We start from the raw sequence: 25,569 nt of genomic DNA, 5'->3' as shown, positions 1-25,569 counted from the left end.
GCCGGGAGGGCGGGCCCGGCGTGCGGGCGCGGCGGCGCGCACTTCCGGCCGGTGGTCGGTTCCAGCGGACGCGTCATATTCCGGCGCCGTCCCCGCGATCCCGGACTCAGCCACAGCCCCAGCCACAGCCCTGGCCTGGCAGCCCCGGCGTCTCTTCGGAGCGCGGTGGCAGCTGACTGCGTGTTCACGACCCGCTGGGAGCCGCGAGTCCCGCCGCCGTTATGAACATCCGCAATGCGAGGGTGAGGGGCCGGGGCCGGAGGCTGTCCGCGCCGCGTGGGAGCGTGGCCCGGTGGCCGCGTGCGCGTGCTCCTGAGGGGCCCGGCCGATCACCGGGCCAGCCGCCCTGGGCGCCCTCGGCCGCCCGGCGCGGAAAAGTGAAGGCCACGTCCCCGTGGGGCTAGATCTACCCGAAGAGGAGGCCGGGGGAGCCAGGGGGGCAGGGCCGGGGCTGCGAACTCTTTCTTTCCGGATGTCGGGTTTCCGTTGGATGGTGTCGGGGAGCTTCCTGGAGCTCAACGTTCATTCCTGGAACAGTCAGTTTTTGCACAGCGGCTGTGGGCCAGGCCTGTGCGGAGACAGTCCCAGCGCCCGCCCAGCCCTGTGGGGTGCGGGGGTCGCTGAGTAGACAGAGCAGGGTTCTAACACGACCGAGGCCTACTTAGTCACCGCAGCCCCCGGCCTGACTGCATTCCACTGCCCTCCTCTCCCGCAGCCAGAGGACCTGATGAACATGCAGCACTGCAACCTCCTGTGCCTACCCGAGAACTACCAGATGAAATATTATTTCTCCCATGGCCTTTCCTGGCCCCAGGTGGGCAGCTGTTGAATTTGGGGATGAGGGAAACCAGGCCAAGGAAATTCCACCCTGGGTCGGCTTGGGACGAGCCGGCGAGGTCGTGAAGAGTCCGGGGAGCGCATGGGTCAATGAGGCCCTGAGTGTTTTCGGCTGGGGTGGCGGGAGATGGATAGGAGGCGCCTTGAAGAGGGGCGAAGAACAGGGCCAAGGTAGGGACAGTATTCCCACCTGTGTCTGTCCACTTCTTCTGGGTTAAGGAAAGGGGGCACGGTGTGATGTGGGAAAACCAAGCCACTTGGCCTGGAGGTCAGGAGCTGTCACTGAACTCGCTGCCCGATGGGCTTGTCTGTCATGCACACAGCGACAGGCAGGCGCTGGGGCCAGGTGTCCGATAAGGGCGCCTCCAGCTCTGACAGGAACTTGTTTTCTGCCTTCTCTTTCCTCCCTGTCACCCAGCTCTCTTACGTCGCTGAGGATGAGAATGGGAAGATTGTGGGGTATGTCCTGGCCAAAATGTGAGTCACCAAGGACGGAGGGACAAGCCTGGTGCCTGACCTGGGGGTGGGGGGAGGAGGGACACCGACACCGCACGCGTCTGGTGGATGCTGCCTGGGTTGGGTTGGGTTTGGTTTTTTTGTTTCGTTTTGTTAATTAATAGACTGTTCCTTTAGTTCAGTTTCCTCTCACATTAACATCTTGTGGCACATCTGTTACAATGGGTGAACCGATACTGTTACATTATTGCAGAAACCCATAGTTACATTGTTTTACTCTTTGAGTTCTACGTTCCATGGACAAAGGTATAACAATGTATCCGATACTATAGTATCAAACAGAGTAGTTTCACTGCCCGCCCTCCCTCCCTCCCCTCTCCCCGGGAACCACTGATCTCTTTACTGTCTCCATAGTTTCGCCTTCTCCAGAAGGTCATATGATTAGAATCATACAGTGTGTAAACATTTCAGACCACCTTTCACTTAGTCATATGCATTGAAGTCTCCCCCCACGTCTTTTCATGGCTTGAGAGCTCCTTTCTTTTTAGCACTGAACAGTATTCCATTGACACTGCACATGTCTTTTGGCTGCTGCCTGGGGTTTGGAGAGTCGTGGCTCTCCCCCGTCCCGGGACTGGATGCACTTTGGGGTTCACGCCTAGCCCCTCTCCTTTCTTCTTGCTCTAGGGAAGAGGGCCCGCACAATGTGCGCCATGGACACATCACCTCGCTGGTGCGTAGGGCCCACCCAGGCTCTGGTGGGGGCGGGGGCGGAAGTTAGTTGGAGCCGCCCCGAGGTCCCACCTTTCTCCCACCAGGCTGTGAAGCGTTCCCACCGGCGCCTTGGCCTGGCTCAGAAGCTGGTGGACCAGGCCTGCGGAGCCATGATCGAGAACTTCAATGCCAAATACGTCTCCCTGCATGTCAGGAAGAGGTGGAAGCCAGGGCCGAGGGAAGGGGGGTGGGTAGGGGGATACTGTCTGTTTTGTTGGGTTTTTTTTGAATTTTCTTTTATTTATTTTTATACAGAAGGTTCTTATCAGTTATCTATTTTATACATATTTGTGTATATATGTCAATCCCAATCTCCCAGTTCATCCCACCACCACCAGCGGGGATACTGCCTCGATGTGGATCTTGGGCTGCCTTGGCTTTTGGAGAAGATCGGGAAGTGGGCTTAGTGGGGAGGGGGACCGGGAGGAGGGGCAAGACCTGCATGTGCTGTCCCTGCCTGGCCTCGTCTGTACAGCTCAGCAGTGCCTTATTCCCCTGCAGTAACCGGGCCGCTCTGCGCCTCTATTCCAACACCCTCAACTTTCAGTAAGTAGATCTACATTTTTCTCATGGAGTGGGATGGTCCCCAGATCTGGCTTATCCAGGTGGCTGAGATGGGCTGAACTACCTTCCAGGCAGGGGCGTGAGGGCGGCTAGGGCTAGCTGAGATGGGGGAGCGGGCTGTGGACAGCACTCTTGGGGGCAGAGCACCTGCCTGCCGCAGGCTGCTTGAGGCATGTCGCGCTTCTGGAGGACGCTTGGTGTTTCTTGCTTGATGCTGGTGGCGGCTATGCTGGAAGGGCAGCACGGTGAAGAGGTTCGGAAGCAGAGACAAGGGCCCAGGACAGGAACAGAAGCCAAGGAGCAGAACTGAGTGACCAGGCACCCAGAAGCATCTAAGTGGGACCAGAAGAAAGGATAGATCTGAGCACGTCCGCGCATGAAGGGCCAGTGGCAAGAGCAGCGGAGGGATCTAGAGCCCTGGGTGTCCTAGTGGATGAGGCTGGGTCCACTCAGGGATGTGGCAGTCTCTGTGTGCCCAGCGCAGGACAGAGAGAGCCTAGCAGGGAACTGCTCTGCCCAGTACATTGTGGTGAAAGCTGCTGGAAAGTGAGGCTGAGGTGGGCTGTCCATGGAGGGCCCACTGAGACAGTGTCAGCTTCAGCTTGGTGGGGGACGAGGAGGGACTGTTGGGAAGGGAAGTGGCCTCCGGGCTGGGTATTTGAGGCAGGATCTTTGGCCTGGATGCAAATGCCTCTGGTGGTTGACAGTTCTAGGGTCTTAAGGCTGGCAGGGCCGTTCTGGGCCATCCAGACTGGCTCCCTTTTCAGTGGCAGGGTGCCCAGGTCTGCATACACACCTCCCAGCGCAGGCTTGGCCCCTGAGCTGCTCGGGCTAGGGGCCACGCTGCCTGGTAACGACCACCAAGAACAGAGGCCCAGGCAGCAGCACCCCTCCCCGGTTCCAGTTGTTAGGTATACGAGCCAGCCATGCATGCCCAGGAAGTGACAGGGAGCAGGGCGGGGAGGGGAGGGGAGGGGACTGCCAAATTCAGGGCTTCAGTTCACAGGAAACCACAGACACAGATCCTTGGTGGCCAGGTTAGGGACGAGGGGCAGTGGCAGGATGCCAGGGGTGGGGGGCAATAAAGGAGCTGGGTGCTACTTACTGTTGGAGAAAGCAGAGGGAAGACCATGTTGGAAATGTCTCCCAAAGGGTCCTTGGGGGGGGCAGTGACACCCTGCCCCACTAGCAGATGATGCCAGAAGGCTGAGGAGAATTGCCCCCGATTTGGGTTGCCCTCCTTCTCTCCACCTGCTGCCCCCAGGATCAGCAAAGTGGAGCCCAAATACTATACAGATGGAGAAGACGCATACACGATGAAGCGGGACCTCACCCAGATGGCCGATGAGGTAAGAGTCCTGCAGGTAAGAGTCCTGCGGGGCCAGGGCTGCGGTCCCCAGGCAAGGCGAGCAGGGGTGGCCTGGGACAGTTGGAGGCTGCGTCGCCAGGAGTCCTGGCCCTCCTCACCTTAGCTTCTGTAGCTGGCAGGCGGGGAGCCAGACCTTGGCAGGACCTTAACGAAGGCCATCGGCCCAAGATTCCATTCTCCGAGGAAGAAGCCCGTCCTGCTCAGAGGCTGCTGTGAGAGGAGAGGGAGGAGGCCCCTAGACGTGGCTGGCCTCCAAGGCTCGGGGTCAGACAGAACCGGGCTGAAGAGAAGTCAGGGTTCTGCCCAAGGCTCCTCGGGGGCCAGGGCCGTTCAGAGGGCTCCACGGCAGCCTCGTGAGGGAGCCATGATCACCTCCACTTTACAGGAGAGGAAACAGGCCCAGAGGCCTGTTTAGGTCTTCTGTCCATTTTTGGATTGGGTTGTTTGTTTTTTTGTTGTTGAGCTGCATGAGCTGCTTGTAAATTTTGGAGATGAATCCTTTGTCAGTTGCTTCATTTGCAAATATTTTCTCCCATTCTGAGGGTTGCCTTTTCGTCTTGTTTATGGTTTCCTTTGCTGTGCAAAAGCTTTGAATACATATTTGTGTATGTATGTCCCATTTGTTTATTTTTGTTTTTATTTCCCATTTGTTTATTTTTGATTTTATTTGCATTACTCTAGAAGGTGGATCAAAAACGATCTTGCTGTGATTTATGTCAAGGAGTGTTTTTCCTATGTTTTCCTCTAAGAGTTTTATAGTGTACGGTCTTACATTTAGGTCTTTAATCCATTTTGAGTTTATTTTTGTGTATGGTGTTAGGGAGTGTTCTAATTTCATTCTTTTACCTGTAGCTGTCCAGTTTTCCCAGCACCACTTATTGAAGAGGCTGTCTTTTCCCCATTGTATATCCTTGCCTCCTTTGTCATAGATTAGTTGACCATAGGTGCATGAGTTTACCTCTGGGCGTTCTATCTTGTTCCACTGATCTATATTTCTGTTTTTGTGCCAGTCCATATTGTCTTGATGACTGTAGCTTTGTAGTATAGTCTGAAGTCAGGGAATCTGATTCCTCCAGCTCCGTTTTTTTCCCTCAAGACTGCTTTGGCTATTTGGGGTCTTTTGTGTCTCCATACAAATTTTAAGATTTTTTGTTCTAGTTCTGTGAAAAATGCCATTGGTAATTTGATAGGGATTACATTGAATCTGTAGATTGCTTTGGGTAATATAGTCATTTTCACAATGTTGATTCTTCCAATCCAAGAACATGGTATATCTCTCCATCTGTTGGTATCATCTTTAATTTCTTTCATCAGTGTCTTATAGTTTTCTGCATACAGGTCCTTTGTCTCCATAGGTAGGTTTATTCCTAGGTATTTTATTCTTTTTGTTGCAGTGGTAAATGGGAGTGTTTCCTTAATTTCTCTTTCAGATTTTTCATCATTAGTGTATAGGAATGCAAGAGATTTCTGTGCATTAATTCTGTATCCTGCAACTTTACCAAATTCATTGATTAGCTCTAGTAGTTTTCTGGTGGCATGTTTAGGATACTCTATATATAGTAGCATGTCATCTGCAAACAGTGACAGTTTTACTTGTTCTTTTCCAATTGTATTGCTTTTATTTCTTTTTCTTCTCTGATTGCCATGGCTAGGACTTCCAAAACTATTTTGAATAATAGTGGTGAGAGTGGACATCCTTGTCTTGTTCCTAATCTTAGAGGAAATGCTTTCAGTTTTTCACCATTGAGAATGATGTTTGCTGTGGGTTTGTCATATATGACCCTTATTATGTTGAGGTAGGTTCCCTCTATGCCCACTTTCTGGAGAGTTTTTATCATAAATGGGTGTTGAATTTTGTCAAAAGCTTTTTCTGCATCTATTGAGATGATCATATGGTTTTTGTTCTTCAGTTTGTTAATATGGTGTATCACATTGATTGATTTGTGTATATTGAAGAATCCTTGCATCTGTGGGATAAATCCCACTTGATCATGCTGTATGATCCTTTTAATGTGCTGTTGGATTCTGTTTGCTAGTATTTTGTTGAGGATTTTTGCATCTATATTCATGAGTGATATTGGTCTATAATTTTCTTTTATTGTAGTATCTTTGTCTGGTCTTGGTATCAGGGTGATGGTGGCCTCATAGAATGATTTGGGAGTGTTCTCTCCTCTGCAATTTTTTGGAAGAGTTTGAGAAGGATGGGTGTTAGCTCTTCTCTAAATGTTTGATAGGATTCATCTGTGAAGTCATCTGGTCCTGGGCTTTTGTTTGTTGGATGATTTGTAACCACAGCTTCAATTTCATTTCTTGTGATTGGTCTGTTCATATTTTCTGTTTCTTCCTGGTTCAGTCTTGGAAGGTTATACCTTTCTAAGAATTTGTCCATTTCTTCCAGGTGGTCCATTTTATTGGCATAGAGTTGTTTGTAGTAGTCTCTTAGGAGGCTTTGTATTTCTGCAGTGTCTGTTGTATCCTCCTTTTTCATTTCTAATTTTATTGATTTGAGTCCTCTTCCTCTTTTTCTTGATGAGTTCGGTTAATGGTTTATCAATTTTGTTTATCTTCTCAAAGAACCAGCTTTTAGTTTTATTGATCTTTGCTATTGTTTTCTTTGTTTCTATTTCATTTATTTCTGCTCTGATCTTTATGATTTCTTTCCTTCTGCTAATTTTGGGTTTTGTTTGTTCTTCTTTCTCTAGTTCCTTTAGGTGTAACGTTAGATTGTTGATTTGAGATTTTTCTTGTTTCTTGTGGTAGGCTTGTATAAATAAAAACTTCCCTCTTAGAACTGCTTTTGCTGCATCTGATAGGTTTTGGATCGTCGTGTTTTCATTGTCATTTGTCTCTAGGTATTTTTTGATTTCCTCTTTGATTTATTCAGTGATCTCTTGGTTATTTAGTAACGTATTGTTTAGCTTCCACGTGTTTGTGTTTTTTACATTTTTTTCCCTGTAATTGATTTCTAATCTCATAGCGCTGTGGTCAGAAAAGATGCTTGATATGATTTCAATTTTCTTAAATTTACTGAGGCTAGATCTGTGACCCAGTATGTGATGTATCCTGGGGAATGTTATGTGCGCACTTGAGAAGAAAGTGTAATCTGCTGTTTTTGGATGGAATGTCCTATATATATCAATTAAATCTATCTGGTCTATTGTGTCATTTAAAGCTTGTGTTTCCTTATTAATTTTCTGTTTGGATGATCTGTCCAGTGGTGTAAGTGAGGTGTTAAAGTCTCCCACTATTACTGTGTTACTGTCGATTTCCTCTTTTATAGCTGTTAGCAGTTGCCTTATGTATTGAGGTGCTCTTATGTTGGGGGCATATATATTTATAATTGTTATGTTATTTCTTCTTCTTGGATCAATCCCTTGATCATTATGTAGTGTCTGTCCTTCCTTGTCTCCTGTAACATTCTCTATTTTAAAGTCTATTTTATCTGATATGAGTATTGCTACTCCAGCTTTCTTTTGATTTCTATTTGCATGGAATATCTTTTTTCATCCCCTCACTTTCAGTCTGTATGTGTCCTTAGGTCTGAAGTGGGTCTCTTGTGGACAGCATATATATGGGTCTTGTTTTTATATCCATTCAGCAAGCCTGTGTCTTTTGGTTGGAGCATTTAATCCATTCACATGTAAGGTAATTATCGATATGTATGTTCCTTTTACCATTTTCTTAATTGTTATGGTTTTGTTTTTGTAGGTCCTTTTCTTGTGTTTCCTACTTAAAGAAGTTCCTTTAGCATTTGTTGTAGAGCTGATTTGGTGGTGCTGAATTCTCTTAGCTTTTGCTTGTCTGTAAAGCTTTTGATTTCTCCATCGAATCTGAATGAGATCCTTGCTGGGTAGAGTAATCTTGGTTTTAGGTTCTTCCCTTTCATCACTTTAAATATGTCATGCCACTCACTTCTGGCTTGTAGTGTTTCTGCTGAGAAATCAGCTGTTAACCTTATGGGAGTTCCCGTGTATGTTATTTGTCATTTTTCCCTTGCTGCTTTCAATAATTTTTCTTTGTCTTCAATTTTTGCCAATTTGATTGCTATGTGTCTTGGCGTGTTTCTCCCTGGGTTTATCCTGTATGGGACTCTCTGTGCTTCCTGGACTTGGGTGGCTATTTCCTTTCCCATGTTAGGGAAGTTTTCGACTATAGTCTCTTCAAATATTTTCTCGGGTCCTTTCTCTCTCTCTTCTCCTTCTGGGACCCCTATAATGTGAATGTTGTTGCATTTAATGTTGTCCCAGAGGTCTCTTAGGCTGTCTTCATTTCTTTTAATTTCTTTTTCTTTATTGTGTTCCGCAGCAGTGAATTCCACCATTCTGTCTTCCAGGTCACTTATCCATTCTTCTGCCTCAGTTATTCTGCTATTGATTCCTTTTAGTGTATTTTTCATTTCAGTTATTGTATTGTTCATCTCTGTTTGTTCTTTAATTCTTCTAGGTGTTTGTTCTTTAATTCTTCTAAGTCTTTGTTAAACATTTCTTGCATCTTCTCAATCTTTGCCTCCATTGTTTTTCCGAGGTCCTGGATCATCTTGATCATCATTATTCTGAATTCTTTTTCTGGAAAGTTGCCTATCTCCACTTCATTTAGTTGTTTTTCTGCGGTTTTATCTTGTTCCTTCATCTGGTACATAGCCCTGTGCCTTTTCATCTTGTCTACCTTTCTGTGAATGTGGTTTTTGTTCCACAGGCTGCAGGATTGTAGTTCTTCTTGCTTCTGCTGTTTGCCCTCTGGTGGATTAGGCTATCTAAGAGGCTTGTGCAAATTTCCTGATGGGAGGGACTTGTCTAGTCCATCTTTAAATATTAGAGTTTTTTCAGTCTCATTGCTAGAGCCTCTTGTTTATTCATTCTTTCCTCATCCTTTAGGTAATCTCACCCATTCCCAGGGGGTCCTCTACAATACTACCTCTATAGCCTCAGGCTGGGGATTTTTTGTTTTGTTTTGTTTTGTTTTGTTTTTTGCTCCACCTGCGGCTTGCAGAATCTTAGCTTCCTAACAGGGGATTGAATCTGGACCCCCTGAAGTGGAAGCGTGGAGTCCTATCCACTGGATCGCCAGGGAATTCCCAGCCCCAGCGTTTATATATCTGTGCCAGATCCCTCCCTTGGGCTCCTCAACCTGCATATCCAGCTTCCTGTCTGACGTCACTACTCGGCTGCCCCCAATTCATTAATTCATTCCCTTGCCAAGTATCCACTGGGTACCTACTCTGTGTCGGTCACTATGGTAGGGACTGGTGTACAATGCTGAATAAAATGCACTTGGTCCCTGCCCTCATGAAGTTTACATTTAGTGGTGGGGGTGTGAGAAAATAAGCAAGAAAACAAACAAAAAATAGTGAAATCCACTACTTTTTTTGAATTTTATTTTATTTTATTTTTTAAACAGCAGGTTCCTATTAGTTACCTATTTTGTACATCTTAGTGTATATATGTCAATCCCAATCTCCCAGTTCATCCTACCACCACTCCCCACCACCACTTTCCCCTCTTGGTGTCCATTCGTTTGTTCTCTACATCTGTGTCTCTATTTCTGCCCTGCAAACTGGTTCATCTGTACCATTTTCCAGGTTCCACATATGCATTAATATAAGATATTTGTCTGAAAACCACTATTTTTTGAATAAAGTAAGCTGCAGTAATAGAGAATGCTTTTAAAAATGTGTGTGCAAGTGTAGGAGGCCTACTTACAATAGCCAGGGAAGATCTCCCTGGAGGTACTGTCATGGAAGCTGAGAGTTCAAGGATAAAAAGCAATCGCTCATGGGAAGAACAGTCTAGATAGTAGCAACAGCATGTGCAAAGGCCCTGCTGAGGAAAAGAATGAGAAGTATGTGAAGAACTTAAAGGAAGCCACTAAGGCTGGAATATGGTGATTTAGGGAAAACAATGACAGTTAATCTAGCCAGAAGGTTAGGAAAGTGTCAGATTATCCAGGATGCTTTAAGTCATAGGGAGGATTTGCGGGGTTTATGCTAAGAACAGTGGGAGCCACCGAAAAGCTTTAATCCAGGAGAAGCACTTGAGCTGATTGGTATTTTTGAAAGCTGACTCTGGCAGCTCCGTGGAGAATGAGTCATAAAGGGGCAAGCATGGAAGCTGGAAAAAGGACTTCAAGGCTGTGTGAGCTATGGCGTGGCTTGGACTAGGATAGGGGTTGTGGACGGGGTGAAAAGTGGATAGATCAGAAAGATAGTTGGGGGAGTTCCCTGGCGATCCAGTGGTTAGGACTCAGCACTTCCCTGGTCAGGGAGCTAAGATTTCCCCATGCCGCATGGCATGGCCAAAAAAAAAAAAAAAGGTAGTTGGGAAGTTGAAACAGTGCAGAAGAGTCTACCTAAGAACTAGACCCTGGTGCTATAGAATGTCTGGTTTGAAGCCTGGCTCTGCCACTTCCTAGCTGCATGGATTCGGGCAAATCCATAATTTCAGTGTCCTCATTTATAAAATGACTATAATAATAGGAGTTATAGGAAGTATCAGGATGAAATGAGTTAATATACATAACATTTCTTAGAGCATAATAAGCATTGATATTAAGTGTTAGCTATTAATATTAATGATGCATTGGTTATGCAGAGTGAGGGAGGAATCAATGGTGATGCCAGATTTCTAGCATGAGCTGCTGGATGTCTTCTTGAGACACTAGAGTAGCAAAACTTCAGTCTTGGGTAAAACTGATGTTTTACTTTCTCCACGTCTACTGGAAAAAGTCACACAATTGGGCAGATTGAGCCTATTGTAAAATCCATGATCATAGACCTCAAATGAGACTTCAATATGGCCCAGGAATTTTACTACATATTTTTGGTCAATTCACTCACCTTCCTTCTGCAACCATTTTTTACAACTTTCTCCACTCTCCTCTAACCTCCTACCCCAGCACCACCTCCCACCTGCTCCTACACGTTCAATATTTGACCACAACTCTTATTTCATAGAGAAAATAGAAGCCGTTAGATAGGAACTCCCGTCATCTTCTGGCGACCAAACACACGTATCTTACCCATCTCTACACCCACCCTACCTTCCTTTTCCCCTGCTACATAGGATAGTGGTTCCCAAAGTGTAATTAATTCCCCAGAACAGAACAGGAGAGTCAGCAGTGCCTGGGAACTTGCTGGAAATGCAGATTTGCAGACCCCACTTCCAAATCTATAGAATCACAAACTCTGGTGGAGGAAGGGGCAGCAACCTGTTTTAACAAGCTCTCCAGGGAATTCTGATGCACAAACCAATGCAAGAGAAGAATGATGCCTCTTCTCATTGAAGGCCATTCCTTTACTTGTGCTTGGATGATGTCCTCCCCTGCTTTCCTGGGAATTTTATGTCATTATCTCTTTTTCCTCACGTATATTCAACCTCTCCTTCTCAACTGGAGCTTTCTCATGCACACTAAAACATGCTTTAACACAACATTGTAAATCAACTATACTCCAATAAAAATTAATTTAAAAAAACGAAACAAAACAAAAAAATAAAACATGCTCAAGCCTTTCTCACATACAAAACTGTCTCTTTCAATCTTTCATCCCCTTCTGGCTACCACAGGATAGTTTTCCTCCCCTCCACAGCCGAACATCTTGAAAGAGTTGTTGCTGATGTGGGATAATGGGTAGTCAGTAGTCTTATGAGACTCCCACTGCTGGTGGGAGGGAAAATTGTTACAGCCATTTGGGAGGGCAGTTTGGTAGTACAGTAACTATTAAAATATAAAAAGTGCAAGCAGTGTCTATTAAAATTTAAATGAGCATTCCCTTCTTGTTGCCTTCTTTGACAGGGTGAGTGTATATAAGGCAGTTTTCTGCAGAATTGTGAGCGACTGGGGAAAAAATAGAAACAACTTAAATGACTATCGGTATAGGAATGCCAAATAAATTATGATACAGTATGTAATATCGGTAGTGCGTTTATTAAAATAATGAAGTGGCTCATTCTATACATCATGTTATACTATTTAATATATGTTTATGTAAAACATATGCACATGTATATATATGTGTGTACATTAAATTATGTTATTATCTATAACATTAATATGTTAATACCCAGAAAAAGGCCAGGAAGGACATACCAAACGAATAACTATGGTTACCTCTGAAAGGTGAGGAAGACGACCAGGATTGGTAGCAGCGGTCAAAGAGGATTTTAGTCCTGTCTGTAACGTTTTCATTTTTTAAAGGAAAATATATTTATGTATTACTTATATAATTAAAAATCAAATAAAAGAAAGAGTTGTCAAAAAGGAAAGAGTTATCTATACCAGCTACTCCATTTTATCACCTGTCACTCAATTCTTAACCCACTCCAATCTGGCTTTTATCCAGATCATTTCCCCAGAATAGCTCTTTCATGTCGGAAATGACATCTGTGTCACCACATCTAAAAGATAAGATGTTTTCTGCTATTTTACTTGGCCTTTTTTTGTTCTTGGCCACTTTCTCCTTGAAACACTCTCTTCCCTTGGGCTTCCAAGCTCTTTTGTATTTAACAACACATTCTTCTGGCTTTCCACCTACATCTCTGCCTGATCTCTCTCTAACAACTCTGCAGCTTGCCTATCCTTCTCTACTAGACTACAAATTTGTTGAATTTTTTTCAAAGACTTGCCCTGGATCCTCTTCTCTTCTCATTCTGTACTCTCCCAATAAGTGATTTCTTTTATCATCCATAAGCCATCAACTTCCAAATTTGCATCTCCCATTCCATGGCTATATGTTCAGCTGCATGTTTGATATCTCAATTTGTAACTCTCAAGTCTCCTCAAGTACAATAGGTCCCCCCAAAACCCCTCTTAATCTCTCTCTATCCCCTTAAATCTAGTCCTCTTTCAATATGCCATGCCTTAGTGAATGGTTCCACCATCCATCCAGTTGTGCAAGCCAGAGACCGATGAATCTGCCATGACACTTCCCTTTTCTCTCTCTCTCTCTCTTTTTTTTGGCCACACCGGGTGGCATGTGGGATCTTAGTTCCCAGACCAGGGATCGAACACCGAGCCCGCTGCATTGTCAGCGCAGAGTCTTACCCACTGGACCACCAGGGAAGTCTGTGGTGATCATTTCTCAATGATCCCTGTAATAAAGGAATATAGGTACCCTTTTGATAACAAGTTGATATTGGTGCAGAAATACAATTCAGTCAGAAACTCTATAGTATCAGGGAAAAAACTAAAACTCTCCATTCTCACCATATCACAGAGCATATAAATTATAAAATAATTACTCAGATGGAAAACTTAATCTTCAAAGTGTTAAGCCTGTGAAATCAAGCTATTTCAATGGCTGCCTTGTTGTACGAAAGTGGTAGGTGTGGATAAAAGGAGAAGATCCAGAGTTAACAATTGACTAAATGGGGGAGGCAGACAGAACTTTAATACAGTGTGAAAGTGACAAATCACAAGTATACACAGGGTGTAGTGGGAACACATACAAGGGGCACTTAATCCAACTCTGTGGTATGTGTGTGTGGTGTGGTATATATGCGGAGTGGGGGGCTGTCAGGGAAGATATGCTAGGAAAGGTAACTTTCCACATTAACTGAAATATACAAGCAAGATTTCAGCCAAGCAAAAGGTGGGAGAGGAGGGTGGCAGGGTCTGCAGAGGCTACTATACCAAGGAACAGCAAGGATCAATTTGTTCAGAGACTAGAGAGAACGGCCTCTTCGTGTAACTGAAAGTAGTTCTTTGGAGCAGGATCAGAGAGTAGATTGACTATGGGAGTGGCATCTCCATCCTCCACCCTCCTCCCCTGCACAAAATTTTGATGCTGGAGCGGTGTATGTATGTGAGGGCGAAGGGTTAGGTCATGCAGGTCTTCCCGAGCAAAGGCAGAGTTTGTACTTAATCCTTAGGGCAATGAAGAACCAGGACAAGATGTTTTCCACTTTTTATTTCAAGATAATTTTAGGTTTACTGAAGTGTTGCAAAAGTAGTACAGCAAGGTCTCATTCACTGAACTTCCCTTAACATAAACATCTTACATAACCACGGTAGAATGATCAAACTAAGAAATCAAGGTTGGTACAATACTATTAGCTACACTACAGACTTCATTGGGTTTCCACCAGTTTTTCCACTAAGGTCCTTTTTTTGTCCAATCCAGAACCCACATTGCATTGAGCTGTCCAGCAAAGGATTTTAAAGAGGAGTGTGATGTGATCACATTTGCAATGTCAGTTTGAGAGAAACATATTTAGATTTTGGGCAATGGGGAAGGAAAAAGTGAGTCAAGTTAGGAAGCCCAGGGAATAAGCTAGTCTGGCCCTGTTGGCACCCTATGAAAGTTATGATGTAGCCTCTGGAGCTGACACACTGGCCTACCATGGCACATTTAGTTTCCTTTCTGATGTTCCGATATGCTGATTTAGAAACATGGTTTAACTAGAGCATGATTCCACTGGATCACAGTATTCCTTTGTTCTACTACTCAATTTTGGTATGGACACATTGAAGTGAACTGGAAAGAGGATGGGAACTGCAGCTTGGATATTTTTAACTCCAAATGGTTAGAAACATGGGGAAAAAAATAACTATTAAACACTTAGTAGTTGCATTTTCTTTAATGTGGCCTGAAGCATCTGCTTTTGTGAAGTGCCATTCCTTGTGTTTCCCTTTACAAAATTGTCTGAGTGACACTGCATGTCACGAATTGCATGGTTAAATCTCTCTATGTGCCATTGTCAAAGATAGCTCCGAACTTGAGATTTATATGCTTTGCTCAATCCTTTACTTGCTTGTTTCTGGAACATTCTTAGTTGATGTAGCTGGAAGCGTAACAGCTACGTTATAAAATGAGTTTATTTCTTTTTTATTACCAGACATTTTTCACTTCCTTTTTTTTAATTTTTTTTTTTGGCCCACACCATGTGGCTTGTGGAATCTTAATTCCCTAACCAGGGATCGAACCTGGGCCCCCTGCAGTGGAAGCACAGAGTCCTAACCACTAGACCGCCAGGAAAGTCCCTCTCTTTCTTTCTTTTTTTAAAAAAAAATTTATTTATTTACTTTTGGCTGGGTTGGGTCTTCATTGCTGTGCATGGGCTTCCTCTAGTTGTGGCGAGTGGGGGGCTACTCTTCGTTGCTGTGCGTGGGCTTCTCACTGCAGTGGCTTCTCTCGTTGCGGAGCATGGGCTCTAGGCATGCAGGCCTCAGTAGTTGTGGCACGTGGGCTCAGTAGTGGCTCGCGGGCTCTAGAGCGCAGGCTCAGTAGTTGTGGCGTACAGGCTTAGTTGCTCCGCGGCATGTGGGATCTTCCTGGACCAGGGCTCGAACCTGTGTTCCTTGCATTGGCAGGCGGATTCTTAACCATTGCACCACCAGGGAAGTCTTTCACTTTCTTTTAATACCATTATTTTTAAGAACTATATTAGATATCAGGAGACCTGCTTTCTAGCCTTGACTTGGTCATCTATTAGCTGTGTGACCTTGGACGAGCAAATTAACTTCTCCTGTTCTCAGTTACTTCACATTAAATAACTACCCTGCCAACCTCATATAGTCAGGTAAAATAATGGATGGACACAAACTTTGCAAACTCTACTGCTACATAAATAAAGGGGCTATTATCCTCGTTATCTACATTTACTCACATCTCTTGATTGCATCCTCTTTTGATTTCCAAATGAGGTAAAACATATAAAATGTCTATGACAGTGTAAGTGAATTCATTCATTAATTCATTTTTTCATTTATTTTGAATTTATGTATTATGTTCTAAGTGCCCAGATCTGCACTATGGATTTGAAGATCAGCAGGAAATGGATCCTATGCTCTAAAGCTTACTTTCAGTAGAGAGAGAGATACAAGTAGGCAAATAAAATTAATAAAGTGTTCGTTCTTTACTTTTCCACCAAATACTCGTAATGGCACAGGAGAGAGAACCCGTGTCTCCCTGGAGTTTGGGGCATAGCCTACATTAAGAAATTAATTTATTTGAAATAGAAAGATAACCATGCTCTTGTATTGGAAGAATTAATACTGTTAAAATGGCTGTACTACCCAAAGCAATCTACAGATTTAATTATCAAATTACCCATGGCATTTTTCACAGGACTAGAACAAATAATCCTAAAAATCATATGGAACCATAAAAGGCCCAGAATTGCCAAAGCAATCCTGAGGAAAAAGAACAAAGCAGGAGGCATAACCCTCCCAGACTTCAGACAATACTACAAAGCTACAATAATCAAAACAGTGTGGTATTAGCACAAAAACAGACATATGGATCAATGGAACAGAATAGAGAGTGCAGAAATAAATCCACACACCTATGGTCAATTAATCTTTGACAAAGGAGGCAAGAATATACAATGGAGAAAAGACAGTCTCTTCAGCAATGTTGGGAAAGCTGGACAGCCACACGTAAATCAATGGAGTTAGAATACACCCTCACACCACACATAAAAATAAACTCAAAATGGCTTAAAGACTTAAATATAAGACATGACACCATAAAACTCCTAGAAGAGAACATAGGTAAAACATTCTTTGACATAGGTTGTACTAATGTTTTCTTAGGTCCATCTCCCATGGCAAACATTCTCTGATATACATTGTACCAATGCTTTCTTAGGTCAGTTTCCAAAGGCAATAGACATAAAAGCAAAAATAAACAAATAGGACCTAATCAAACTTTAAGCTTTTGCACAGCAAAGAAAACCATAAACAAAACCAAAAGGCAACCTACAGACTGGGAGGAGATATTTGCAAATGATGCAACCAACAAGGGCTTAATTTCCAAAATATATAAACAGCTCATAGAACTCAGTAACAAAAAAACCAAACAATCCAAACAAAAAATGGGCAGAAGACCTAATTAGACATTTCTCCAAAGAAGACATACAGATGGCCAACAGGCATATGAAAAGATGCTCCACATCACTAATTATTAGAGCAATTCAAATCAAAACTACAATGAGAGTACACCTCACACTGGTCAGAATGACCATCATTAAAAAGTTGACAAATAACAAGTGCTGGAGAGGGTGTGGAGAAAAGGGAACCCTCCTACACTGTTGGTGGGAATGTAAGTTGGTACAGCCACTATGGAGGACAATACGGAGGTTCCTCAAAAAACTAAAATTAGAATTAGAGTTCTGTCCAGATATATGCCCAGGAGTGGGGTTGCTGGATCATATAGCAACTCTAATTTGAAAAGATACATGCACCCCAATGCACTATTTATAATAGCCAAGACATGGAAGCAACCTAAATGTCCATCAACAGATGAATGGATAAAGAAGATGTGGCATATATATATATACACACACACACATATATATGTATATATATACATATATATACACACACACAATGGAATACTACTCAGCAATAAAAAAGAACAAAATAATTCCATTTGCAACAACATGGATGGGCCTAGAGATTATCATACTAAGTGAAGTGAGTCAGAAAGAGAAAGACAAATACCGTATGATATCACTTATATGTGGAATCTAAAATATGACACAAATGAAATTATTTATGAAACGGAAACAGACTCACAGACATACAGAACACAGTTGTGGTTGTGAAGGGGGAGGGGGGTGGGAGAGGGATGTATTGGAAGTTTGGGATTAGCAGATGCAAACTATTACATATAGAATGACTTTATAAACAACAAGGTCCTACTGTGTAGCACGGGGAGCTATATTCAATATCCTGTAGTAAACCACACTTGAAAAAAATATGAAAAAGAATATCTATATATCTGTCGACCTATCTATAGATATATATATATCTGAATCACTTTGCTGAACACCAAAAACTAATACAACATTGTAAATCAACTATATTTCAATAAAAAAATTATAAAAAATTAATTTCTTTGAATTTTCTATTTTAAAAGCCTTACAAATTTGCATTCTACACCACAGTGTAGTCCTGTTTATTTTGTTATTGCTTTTTTTACACAGCAACCAGCCAAGTGGGGTTTATTCGGTAAATACAAGCCTGACTCAATATTTTAAAATCAATATAATGCATCATGTCAATAATCTTAAGAAGAAACACAAAATTGCATCAATTGATGCCAAAAAATTGGATAAAATTCAATAACCAGTCATGATAAAAATTTTCAGCACACTGGGAGAGAAGGGAACTTTGTTAACCTGATAAAGGGCAGCTACAAAAAGCCTATAGTTAATATCATGCTTAATGGTGAAAGACTGAATGCTTTCCCCCTAAGATGGAGAGCAAGGCAAGGATGTCCATTCTCATCACTTCTATTCAACATTGTATTGGAAATCCTGGCCAATAGAAATTGAAAGGTCCCTGTTTGCATACAAGATGAGAAGGTGTACAGGGCTGGCTGGAGATGGCAGGCAGGCCTTACTCTTCTGTAAGACGTGGTCAAATTGGCTTATGGTGGGAGGGGGGCTTTGGCGTTGGGGAAAACCAGGCCTGCCTAGAGGATTACTCCCACAAGGCTGCTCTGGGGCTTCTGCATCTTCTAGGGTTGTGGGGAAGCAGAAGCAAACTCTGTAGCACAGAGCCCCTGTAGCACAGAGAATATGCTGTATCTCTGGGACCAGCAGTGGGCCAGAGCGGGTGATAATCACACACTGATGACATCAGGAGGGCTGTATCTTGTTGCTGACAATGGGGACGTAGCCTTCGGTGATGCTTTACTTCTTGAGGTTAACAGAAAACAGCCCTGCAGAGAGTTTTAATGGAAGACTTCAATGGCACTACTGGAGTTGTAGAGGATGAGGATGGTGATACACTGACCACTGCTCTTTCCTGCTTCTCAAAATCTCTGGAGAGTGTGGGGAGGGGCGGGGCCAGGCGTCCTGCTGGTGATGTGGGTGGCACTCCTCCTCCAGGGAGTGCCCAGAACCTGCCCCCTCGCTTAGCAGGATCCTGCAGGCGCTTGGCAGTCTGCCCAGTCCCGAAGCAGTTTACGCCTGCTGGGTCCTAGCACGTCTTTTAGATGTTCGGGCCCAGGCCTGAGAGACTGGAGGAGCATCCAGTTTATTTTCATTTATACTCTTTTTCATCCAAAGGCAGGCCGGAGAGAGGTGGTCACGCAGTGGTGAAACACAAAACTTTTACTCAAGCTCTGGTTACTTCCAACCATGACCATTCTCTCTCTTACTAGCTCCCTTCTTCTGGTCCTCTTCTCAAAAATGGTGCCCCTTCTGATCGTGTTATCCTGTTTTCCAAATCTTTACAAGGATGTCTCCAGCTCTTTTGGTCAAGTTCAATCTTTTTTTAAAATAAATTTATTTATTTATTTTTGGCTGCGTTGGGTCTCCGTTGCTGCACGCGGGCTTTCTCTAGTTGCCACAAGCGGGGCTACTCTTCCTTGCCGTGCGCTTCTTATTCCAGTGGCTTCTCTTGTTGTGAACACTGGCCCTAGGTGCGCGGGCTTCAGTAGCTGTGGCATGCAGGCTCAGTAGTTGTGGCTCACGGGCTTCGTTGCTCTGCGGCATGTGGGATCTTCCAGGACCAGGGCTTGAACCGGTGTCCCTTGCATCAGCAGGCGGATTCTTAACCACTGCGCCACCAGGGAAGCCTCCACATTCAATGTTTTTACTAACAACTCCCCTAATTCTGATCGTTGGTACATTTTCTCCATTCCTTTGTCCTACAACTTTTTCTACCCCTCTAATCCAGGAGTTAACTCGCTAAATTTCGACCTGCCTCTGCTATTGGCCAGTTAGCTGCCTTTGTTCTGTCTTGAATTGCCCCCTGCCAATCAGCAGAAGATGCAGACCTTTTGGAGCCAGGGAACTTGCACAGAAAGGCCCTTGGGGAGGCGCACACGTCTCAGCATAAACAAATGACCTCTTGTTCTCCAAAGCTCTTGAGACACAAGGAGGAAAAATAATACGCTCTTCTACTATCTTTGTCCTATGATACCTACAATACTTTCTAGGTCCAAGTACAGGCACTTTGCATTATAAGACAGCACAAGGAGCAGAAGGTAAGGGCGACAAGGATTCTTACAGAGGTCGCAAAATAAGATCCCTGCCGCTTAGAGAAAGAAAACTTTAAGAATCTTAAGAGCAACCCCCTTTCTTCCCCTCTCTTCTTCAGTTTTTTTCCCTTTCTTCCCCCTTCCCCAGACCTGCTCCGTCCAACAGAAATATAACTAGAGCCACATACGTAATTTTAAATGTTCTAGTAGCCACACACAAAAAATAGAGGGAGGGATAAATTAAGAATTTGGGATTAAAAGATGCACACTTATTATAAAATAGATAACAAGGACCTACTGTATAGCACAGGGAACTATATCCAATATCTTATAATAACCTATAATGGAAAAGAATCTGACAAAGAATAGCTATATACACATATGTATAACTGAATCACTGTCTTGTACACCTGAAACTAACACAACATTGTAAATCAACTATACTTCAATAAAAAACTTAAGCCACAAAAAAGAAACAGGTGGAATTAATTTTAATGTTTTATTTAATGCAAGAGACTCCAAATATCATTTCAACATGTAATCAATATGAAGTTGGAGAGGTTTTGCATTCTTTTTACCGTGCAAATTCTTTGAAACCTAGTGTACAATGTACACGTACAGACATCAGTTTCGTACTTGCTGCATTTCAAGCGCCGAATAACCACCACACTGGGCAGCAAGGCCCAGGAATTCCCCTCCGCCCACCCTGGCAGCAAGAACTGAAGATGGCGGGGCGGTAACCCTGCTATTGGTACTAAGAGAGGCAAAATCAGGAGGACGCGAGACTCTGTGATGCTGGGAAGTTGAAACCTCTCAGGCTGCTTCCCTCCTCCCCCGCCCCCCGGACACCGCGAGGCAGCTCTGAAGGCTGCGCGCGCGAGGAACCGCCAGAACCGCGGGAAAGTGCTGGGCTGGGGATGCTGGGAGGACGGAGAGGGAGGTGGGGAGAAGGGAGGAGGGGTGAGGGGCGGTGGAAGGCGCGGCGGGGACCCGCACGCATGCGTGCTCCGCGCGCTCACAAAGCCAGCCAGGCCGTCTAGCAACCGGGCTCCGAGCCAATGTCTCGCCCGAACAAGTGGCCTTCCCTGGAGTTCTAGTCCCACCAGCCGGTCTCGGCTCCTCCCTGTCCGTCCACGGTTCTTCCTTATCATTCCCGCTTCTCCCCTCCACTGGTTCCGATCTCGTGCATGGTGTGTGTCCTCAAGCGCTGAACCGGCTCCTAGAATGTGTACTCGTGGTTTCTGCCTGGGAACCAACCTCTGTCGCCTGTGGCCCACCCTCCCCGGGCTCAGGTGGCTGCTGGGGCTGGGGCTGCTCCCGGGGCTTAAGGCCGCCCGCTGCGCGGCTTTTTATCTTCCCGCGTTGGCTCAGGTCAACTTCTTCGAGGCAGACTGAGAGACTGCTACCTGCAAGGTGAGGACTAGAGGGGGGAAGTGAGATGTGAGGGGAGGCTTCGGGTTGCAGTATGAGGCACACCGGGGTCGACCAGTGCTGGGAGCTCTCAGACTCTGACCCAGAATGCCAAAGCCCCCTCTGTGGGTGTGTTTCAGGGTCTCAATCGCTGAGCCTCGCACTTGGCGGATCCGGACCTCTCTTTTTCCCTGATCCTCTTTCCCTCCCTCTTGGCTCCTCCCCCTTCGTCTCTTTTCCTCTAACTCCCTCTCAGCTTCTCCTCCGCCCACCTCACAGCTCCTCCTTTTACGCTGTTCTCTCCGCTCCTAGTCCGCGGTCTCGGGCTTCTTCCTTTCCACTCCCTCTCGACTCCACCCCCTCCGTTCCCCTCTTCCCTCTAGGCTCCGCCCTCCCTCTCGGCCCCGGCCTCTTCCCTTATGTTGGTTCCTCTAGTTAGTTCCTGCTCCTGCTCTGTCCCGCCTACTCCCTCTCAGCCACTCCCCCTCCCCTTGGTTCCTACCTCTCCCCCTTCCAATTGGCTGCTCCTCCACCTCTCAACTCCTCCTCCATCATAACTCCTCCCCTCCCCCTCCCGCTTGAAGGTTCTTTCCTCTCCTACTCTGTGTCTTCTCCCTCTCTCCCACTTCCCCTCCCTACTGTCCCCCTTATACTGAATATAATCTGCCTTTCAGGATTCACGCACTCACTAGGTCTTCCTTAGATATAGTCCCACCATGTTTCTGTCACCCCTCACTCCTGTGGTCACACTTTTACCTCCTTAATTCTTGTTAATTCACGTTGGTTTCTCCTGGGCCCTCTCCGCAAACAGCAAGATAATATTGTTTACCTCTCAGACTTGGGAGAATAAAATGAGACAACGTATGAAAAGCACTGACAAAAACACCTGGCACCTGGTAAGCCTTAAATAAATGGTAACCATTATCATTATGAGTTTTCTCTAGCCAGAGATTTCCGGCACAATTCCTCTTCCGCATGTCCACCAAACCCCAATAATTTTTTGACTCCCTTCCTTGGCAGTCTTGGTTTTGTAACTGTAAACTCACTCTAAAAATTTTTTTTGGCAAGTAATCAATTCAAATAGTATTAATGAATAGTAAGACTTATTTTCTGACCTCAGTTTGCCCAGTCGAGTGTGTGGGGTAATGTTCTCTTAGAAGGAACCACACAGGCATTACAGAGTTGAGAACAGTGCGAGGTGTGGTTTGACTATAGACTTAGCCAAGTTGAAAGTTGGGGTTTTTAGAGGCCAGTTCTAGGTGCAGCAAACTTGCTCTTAATCCTGGAGCTTGCCTTTTCCTGTGAGAAGTATTGATGGTGGTGTTTTGAGCCATGATCTTGTGAAACACGTGTAACTAAGAAATGGCATTTAAAAATTACTTTACACCTGCCTTTTCTCTGACTGGTAATACCTAGTGCTGGCTCTTTATTTCAGCAGGCTTCCTAGCAAAGAAATATAATCTTTAATGAATTTCTTTCTTTTCTTTCTTTCTTCCTTCCTTTGTTGGGTCTTTGTTGCTGCACGCTAACTTTCTCTAGTTGCAGTGAGCGGGGTCTACTCTTCCTTGCAGTGTGCGAGCTTCTCATTGTGGTGGCTTCTCTTTGTTGCGGAGCATGGGCTCTAGGTGCATGGGCTCAGTAGTTGTGGCACATGGGCTCAGCAGTTGTGGCTCGTGGGCTCTAGAGCATAGGCTCAGTAGTTGTGGCACACGGGCTTAGTTCCTCCACAGCATGTGGGATCTTCCCCGGCCGGGGCTCGAACCTGTGTCCCCTGCATTGGCAGGCGGATTCTTAACCACTGTGCCACCAGGGAAGTCCCAAGTTGAACATTTAAAAAATTGATTTGTGGAAACTCTTAAATAAGGAAACTAGTTCCTTGTTTGTGGCATCCTTTTTCCAAGTTTGTCAGTTGTCTTTGCTTATTGTTTTTTTTTCTTTTGTCGTTTAGAAAAATTGGCTTTTATTCTATTTGTCAAATTTTTATGACTTTTGAGTTTTGTGCCCTATTTGAGAGATCTTTACCATACCAGCCAAGGTTATAAAATAATTCTCCTATGTTTTTTTTTTTTTTTTTTTTTTTTTTTTTTGCGGTACGTGGGCCTCTCACTGTTGCGGCCTCTCCCGTTGCGGAGCACAGGCTCCAGACGCGCAGGCTCAGCGGCCATGGCTCACGGGCCCAGCCGCTCCGCGGCATGTGGGATCTTCCCAGACCGGGGCACGAACCCATGTCCCCTGCATCGGCAGGCGGACTCTCAACTACTGTACCACCAGGGAAGCCCTCCTATGGTTTCTTATATTACTTCTATGGTTTTAGTTTTAACATTTAAATAAGATTAACATTTTTTGCTGTAATATAATGAGAGGAGCCCTCTTAATTTTTTTTTCAGATTGGTGACCAGTTGTCTTAACACCATTTATTGATTAATCTTTTTTCCACTTGAGTTGAGAAACTATGAAGGTTCTTATAAATATAGTAAGCTCCAAATATGTATTTTATTTATTTATTTTTAAATTTTTATTTATTTATTTATATTTATTTTTGGCTGCATTGGGTCTTTGTTGCTGTGCGTGGGCTTTCTCTAGTTGTGGCGAGCAGGGGCTACTCTTTGTTGTGGTGCACGGACTTCTCATTGCAGTGGCTTCTCTTGTTGCAGAGCATGGGCTCTAGGCACGCGGGCTTCAGTAGTTGTGGCTCGCGGGCTTTAGAGCGCAGGCTCAGTAGTTGTGGCGCACGGGCTTAGTTGCTCCATGGCACGTGGGATCTTCCCGGACCAGGGCTTGAACCCATGTCTCCTGCAGTGGCAGGTGGATTCTTAACCACTGTGCCACCAGGGAAGTCCTGCATTTTAAAATATGATTGAAATCTTATGTACTTTGTCAGTTTGGGGACTCTAGATGAGAACTATTATCTTTAATTATCTGCTGTCCTTTAGAAACCTTTGCCTATTCACCTTTATAAAACTATAACTCATATATGTTGCTATTGCTAAATTTCTGATTAGATTTCGCTAAGTGTAGATACAATTCTCTTGTTTACAGAGTTATAGTAAGGTTATTTACGTGTTCCCAAGTGTGATAACTTTCCATGTCCTTGTCTTTAAAAAAGAAAAATCTAACCACATGGTATAGATGATAGCAGATGTTCAATCTTTTAAAAAGCAGCATAGGAAATTTTGAAAAAGAATTACCCAAGTTCTGCTGTTTTAGTGATTTAAAAATTCCTGTCTGGTAAATTATCAAGAGCACAGCTGAGATCCAGGGAAGTAAGCAAAAGCGTCCTGTGAAGAGCCAGAAGAGATGTTATAATGTTCACGAACTAACTTCATGCTCTCAGACAGTCTTTTTGACATAGGCTTTTTTTTTTGGCCTTGCTGTGCGGCATATGGGACCTTAGTTCTCTGACCAGGGATGAAACCGAGGGCTCCAGCAGTGAGAGCACTGAGTCCTAACCACTGGACCGCCAGGGAATTGCCTCCATTTAAAGTTATTATAGGACTTCCCTGGTGTCGCAGTGGTTAAGAATTCTCCTGCCAATGCAGGGGATATGGGTTCGACCCCTGGTCCGGGAAGATCCCACAGGCCGTGGAGCAACTAAGCCCGTGCGCCACAACTACTGAGCCTGTGCTCTAGAGCCCACGAGCCACAACTTCTGAGCCAACGTGCCACAACTACTGAAGCCCGCACGCCTAGAACCCGTGCTTTGCAGCAAGAGAAGTCACTGCAATGAGAAGCCTGCGCACCGCAATGAAGAGTAGCCCCCGCTCGCCGCAACTAGAGAAAGCCCACGCGCAGCAACGAAGACCCAACGCAGCCAAAAATAAAACATAAATAAATTTTTTAAAGTTATAAAATATTGGTTATATTCCCTGTGCTGTATGATATATCCTTGCAGCTTATTTCTTTTATACACAGTAGTTTGTATCTGTTAATTCCCTACCCCTATCTTGCCCTTCCCCACATTCCTCTCCCCAGTGGTAACCACTAGTTTGTTCTCTATATCTGTGAGTCTGTTTCTGTTTTCTTATATTCATTCATCTTATTTTTTATTTTTTAATTAATTTATTTTTTTTCTTAGTGGTACGCGGGCCTCTCACTGTTGTGGCCTCTCCCATTGCGGAGCACAGGCTCCGGACGCGCAGGCTCAGCGGCCATGGCTCACGGGTGCAGCCGCTCCGCGGCATGTGGGATCTTCCCGGACTGGGGCACGAACCCACATCCCCTGCATCGGCAG

The 25,569-nt window shown here is 44.7% G+C and overlaps 1 protein-coding gene across 4 annotated transcripts; it reads left to right on the top strand.

Annotated features, from left to right (window-relative positions):
• Positions 1–64: 64 nt before the first annotated feature.
• LOC132512878 (N-alpha-acetyltransferase 11-like) lies at positions 65–12,264 on the top strand. Of its 4 annotated transcripts, none has more exons than XM_060136861.1 (8): positions 65–242; positions 716–814; positions 1,256–1,314; positions 1,981–2,026; positions 2,112–2,227; positions 2,323–2,613; positions 3,896–3,980; positions 12,061–12,264. In XM_060136861.1, the coding sequence occupies exons 1-8, from the start codon at positions 222–224 to the stop codon at positions 12,091–12,093; spliced, it is 750 nt and encodes a 249-aa protein (XP_059992844.1). In that variant the 5' UTR covers positions 65–221; the 3' UTR covers positions 12,094–12,264. The 4 variants fall into 4 exon arrangements, with proteins under 4 accessions (XP_059992844.1, XP_059992843.1, XP_059992842.1 ...); XM_060136860.1 differs by having other exon boundaries at positions 3,896–3,995; XM_060136859.1 differs by lacking the exon at positions 12,061–12,264 and adding an exon at positions 4,113–4,491 and having other exon boundaries at positions 2,569–2,613.
• The last annotated feature ends 13,305 nt before the right edge of the window (positions 12,265–25,569 follow it).

Source organism: Lagenorhynchus albirostris, chromosome X (assembly GCF_949774975.1).
Source record: "Lagenorhynchus albirostris chromosome X, mLagAlb1.1, whole genome shotgun sequence".
Taxonomy (NCBI): domain Eukaryota; kingdom Metazoa; phylum Chordata; class Mammalia; order Artiodactyla; family Delphinidae; genus Lagenorhynchus; species Lagenorhynchus albirostris.
The sequence above is the reverse complement of the archived record's forward strand: the minus strand, read 5'-3'. Positions and strand labels throughout refer to the sequence as shown.

Coding starts and splice junctions, on each gene's coding strand:
- LOC132512878 (XM_060136858.1), top strand. CDS start 222: ATGAACATCCGCAATGCGAGG. Junction 815..1,255: donor ATGGCCTTTCCTGGCCCCAG/GTGGGCAGCTGT, acceptor CCTGTCACCCAG/CTCTCTTACGTCGCTGAGGA. Junction 2,614..3,895: donor TCCAACACCCTCAACTTTCA/GTAAGTAGATCT, acceptor TGCTGCCCCCAG/GATCAGCAAAGTGGAGCCCA.